At 51.8% G+C, this 4,700-nt stretch overlaps 1 protein-coding gene across 1 annotated transcript in view; it reads left to right on the top strand.

Moving 5' to 3' along the window:
- Positions 1–4,700, top strand: part of LOC102843918 (histo-blood group ABO system transferase 2-like) — a 15,522-nt gene that overhangs the window by 8,370 nt on the left and 2,452 nt on the right. The window contains exons 2-4 of the mRNA XM_006900627.1: positions 1,995–2,067; positions 3,144–3,179; positions 3,599–3,727. Coding sequence (XP_006900689.1) covers positions 1,995–2,067; positions 3,144–3,179; positions 3,599–3,727 — 238 coding nt within the window. The remainder of the gene's footprint in view (positions 1–1,994; positions 2,068–3,143; positions 3,180–3,598; positions 3,728–4,700) is intronic.

Raw genomic sequence — 4,700 nt, 5'->3', positions numbered from 1 at the left:
TCACACACCTTGGCCGTGTTGTCAGGAGTCACACACCTTGGCCGTGTTGTCAGGAGTCACACACCTTGGCCGTGTTGTCAGGAGTCACACACCTTGGCCGTGTTATCAGGAGTCACACACCTTGGCCGTGTTGTCAGGAGTCACACACCTTGGCCGTGTTGTCAGGAGTCACACACCTTGGCCGTGTTGTCAGGAGTGTTCAATCCTTTGAAAAAGACCTCATGACGGGAAAGGGGAGAGAATGGAAGTTCCTCAGCACCTGGACTGACACAGAGGCTGTCTCGGAGCAATAGACTTGAGCAGAGATCTTTGTTCACAGGGTCACTATGGATGATAGTGGATTCACAGCACTTTGACCTCCTCCAGGGCTGCTGTGAGTTGGAAGTGACCAGCTGCAGGCCGTGGGTTTGGCTTTCTGAAGCCAGCTGCATAAACCTTTTTAACAAGCACTAAGCAATGTTTATCTATGTTAGTAATCCTGCTTTTTTTTTATAGTTGCATACAAAATCCATGTACATTGTGTTTCACACTTTCTTTTATTCACATTGTATTTCATACAGTCATTACTATGTATTGTGTTTTAGTAATTGTCTTCTGTAAAAGAGCAAGGGCCTCATGGGAACAGCCATGTTTGACCTTTACCAACTTCACATAGGGGAACTGTCCCCATCAACAGTGCCAATGGCACAAACCCAATTCCCATGAGGTCAGAGATGTCCCCCACACTTCTGTACCTCTTCTCATATTAACATCAATCTTACTGCTTTACTGGGTCCAAAGTCGGGTGCGATGGCTGACAGACACAGAACCATGTAGTAGAAGAACAGTCAGGACGGCTCCAGAAATGTATTCTTGCATCTCAGTCTTGAACCTCATGGCTTTAAAACAATGTTTCAAAGTTCTCAGTCATGCCAATTACAGCTCCTGCCTGTTCCCAGTTGTCCAACAAACTCAGGCAGAGGCTCTTAGCTCCAGTTCCAACCTGTAGCAATCCCAAGGTCTCATCTCAGTCAAGTCTCTAGTTCGGCCGTTACTGCTCTTTTTCTGGTGGTGAGATTTATTTGCTGATTGTGGGGCACTCTCTCCTGCTGCTGCTCGGTTGCTCAAATTAATGGTGAGACTAGCCAATCCTCTTGTTAACTGGTAGATAGGCCATCCCCTGATGAAAATGCTAACACACCCTATTTGTATATTTCTGTCCACTGACATGCTCAGTCAAACTAGGGCTAGGAAAACCATATTGAAAAATAAACTCCACACTTTTTTGTCATCCCAACGATAATGTTACCAGAAAACTGTGCTTCTGCCACTTACTACCAGAAAAAACAATCTTGGAGATAGAGGCTAGAGCAGAAAAAGAATTATGCTAGTGTATCAGTGACATGAGGTATGAAATTCCCAGATTTGTCTTGAGGAAGAGAAGGTTCTGAGGGAATTCTCGTAGGGGAGCTTAAGGGCTTGAGGAAGAGCTCGAGTTTATTCAGCTCTGCGAGAAGTGGGGTTGTCTTAGGAAAGGAGAGATGATGCAAACCAGTGGGCACAGGCACTAATGACGTCTTCTTAGAGAGAGGTTTAGTCATCGAGGAGTATGCTCTTTCAAGATGGCTTGCAGGTGATATTAATGGTCTGACTTGATAATTTCTGCATTCTGTGTTTTGGGAATGGGAATCAATATGGGCCTCATCAATATGGGCCTCTTCCAGCCAGTTGGTCAGGTGGCTTGTTTTTAAACCTTCTTGGCACATACTGAAGAGTATGTCCAGGGCTGCATTCATTTGTTGAAACATGTCAAGTGGTAACCTCTTAATTCTTGAAGCCTTATTCTTCTGCTACAGGCTTTAGTGCTGCTGATGTTGTTGTTGTTATGTGCCGTCGAGTCGTTAGAGACTCATAGCGACCCTATGCACAACAGCCCTAAACTCTGCTCTGTCCTGTGCCAATCGCACTGCCTCTGACACACCCATCCCGATTACCCATCATCTTCCTTTCCACAGGCTGCGGGGAAAGGAACACCCCGTCCTGGCTGTGTTTGCTGCTGCTCTTGGCTGGCTGTCTGGGCTTCTACAGGTGAGGACAGGCACAGCCTGGGGGCACAGCCACTGGCTGACTTTGAGCTCACTTGGATTTATTTGTCCACACAGTTCTCCGACATGCCTATCCCCGTTACCCCAGTCACAATCCATGAATCAATCCATCTCATTGAGGGTCTTCCTCTCCTGTGCTGTCCCTCCACCCTCCCAAGCATGATAGGACCCCCTAAACTCTAGGTCACCTGGATACCCTGGTCAAGTGTCTCACCTGTGCTGTCAGGTGGTCCAGGACGGCTGTGGAGGACAAGCTGACCTCACAAGTGGAGGTGGGGCAGCCAGGTGGACCGAGGAGCACTGTAGGGATGAGGACCAGTACTTGCCTTCCTAGGCCTCCCTTGAGATCACGACACAGGGGCGTTGGCCACCGTGCGTTAGACCTCAGGAAGGACTCACATTGCAGAGTGAGATGAGAGACCTCGGGACAGGCAGGGCTCACCTTTGAGTGCCGCCGTTCTGGACTCGAAGTTCAGAAATACGACGATTGCGTCTCTAACCCTGGCTGCTTGTTGTAGGGTGTCATTGAGTTGACTCGTTAGTTACTGTTGAGTGGGAACCGACCCCTAGCTGACCCTCTACTGGGTTTTCAGAGGCTGTAAATCCTCCAGGAGGGGCTTGTCCATCCTTCTCCCAGTGAATGGCTGGTGGATTCGAACCGCATGCCTTCGGGTTGGCAGCACAGCTCCTTACAACGAGGCCATGAGAGCTCCCTGTAACGAGTGACCTTATAAACAGATCTGACTGCACCTGGCCCGGTCATGCACCATCTTCATGATCTGTTAGGTCAAGTCCACGGTTACAGCTACTATGTCAAATAACTTTGGCAGCTGTGGTAAAATTAGATCACATCCCCCTTCCTATAATCCTGTCAGTTCATCGCTGGGAAGCTCGTGACCTCTTCAGGGAGGGGCTGGGGGAGGGTGACTGCAGAGGAAGCAGACAAGTGAGCGGGGGATGGGCGCCTGGGTCAGGGCAGAGCCCAGCAGGGCCAGCTGACTGGATGGGGAGATGGCAGCTGGCCCTGCAGAGGTCCCTGTGGTGTCTCCGTCTCTGCAGGGTCATCTCTCCTAAAGCCCAGGTCCTCAAGCCCACGTAAGTAGGGGTCTGCACCATGCTTGGTGGGTCTCCCCCAAAAAGTGTGGGAGTAAAGAGGGGAGGAGCTGATCCTAGAGACTGGCCACCACCTACACCCGTGTCACGTCCCCATTCCACATCTGGGGGACAGCGGCTGGGAGCTAAAGGCCCTGCAGCTGGTGGTGAACAGTCAGGATGGACCACGTGGTCCAGCTCAGGGCTAGTGTCCAGGCACACGCCGTGCTGGAGCCAGGTCAGGGGAGGGGAGGTTATGGGTGCTGGAGGCTCAGGCTCTGAGCGTGTGGTGGGAAGAGGACCAAGTTGGTTCTGGGGTCTCTGTCTGGTCCATGTCAACTACTGGTCACTTTGGACAAACCCTTCCCCTGTGGCCACCTGGCCCCCATCCAGCTCTAATGTGCTCTGGTTGGTCCCCACAGGCGGACGGATGTGCTGGTCATGACGCCCTGGCTTGCCCCCATCATCTGGGATGGGACCTTCGACTCCACCATCCTGGACGCACAGTTCAGAACCACTACCATTGGGCTGACTGTGTTCGCCATCAAAAAGTAAGTTCATGGGCAGTGGGGGAGCGAACGGCCCTCAGAGTGGGTGGGTCCTTCGGCCTAGGTGCCAGCTGCCCTCAGGGGAGGAGGCCCATGGGGATTGCAATAGGTGGACCTGCTGGCATCTCCAGGGTGCAGGAGGCAGCCCCTCTACCTGAAGTTCATCTGCTCCTGTCCCACTGTCACCTGGCAGCTTTTGCTGTTGATGCCAAGGTGTCCTGGTCCCCAGGCTGGGAGCTCTCTCCAGCCATGTCAGTAAGGGTGCTCTGTACCCCGTCCTAACAGGGAGGTAAGTGGAGGCTTATCCAGACCTCGGCACCATCCCGCTTGTCCCCACATGGACCCCGACTCCTGGGACCCTGTGTACATCAGACTACACTGTACTCTGTTGGGTCTGCGTGGGCTGGATTTCCAGAAGGAGACCACAGGCCAGCACTTGTGATCTTGGGAGGCAGGGCCCTGTGGTCACTTCCAGATCAAGATCCAGGGCCCTTGATGGACCCAATGCTGGCGAGTGGCAACTGTTGTCCTGAAGAGAGTCTGTGACATCAGTCATAAGTGGGTCACCAGGGCCTGTGACCACAGGACACTGGCCCCCAGCACGCCCAAGCGCAGAACACCGTCTAGACCATCTCTCCCTGGAAAATGTGACAAATACCTGCACAGTGACAGACACACGCATAGTGACACACACAGAGTGACAAGCACAGGCAGAGTGACACACACAGTGACACACACAGAGTGATGGACACACATAGAGTGACACACACCATGACACATACATACACAGTTACAAACACACATACAGGGATGAATATATACAGTGACACACAGAGTGACGAGCATAGGCAGAGTGACACAGTGACACTTGTACAATGACTCACACATACAATGACACACACATGCACAGTGACACACACATACACCATGACGACACACATGCACAGTGACACACACATACACCATGACGACACAC

This window comes from Elephantulus edwardii, unplaced genomic scaffold, assembly GCF_000299155.1.
Source record: "Elephantulus edwardii isolate Elephantulus edwardi_28Jun2011 unplaced genomic scaffold, EleEdw1.0 scaffold00289, whole genome shotgun sequence".
NCBI lineage: Eukaryota > Metazoa > Chordata > Mammalia > Macroscelidea > Macroscelididae > Elephantulus > Elephantulus edwardii.
The sequence above is the reverse complement of the archived record's forward strand: the minus strand, read 5'-3'. Positions and strand labels throughout refer to the sequence as shown.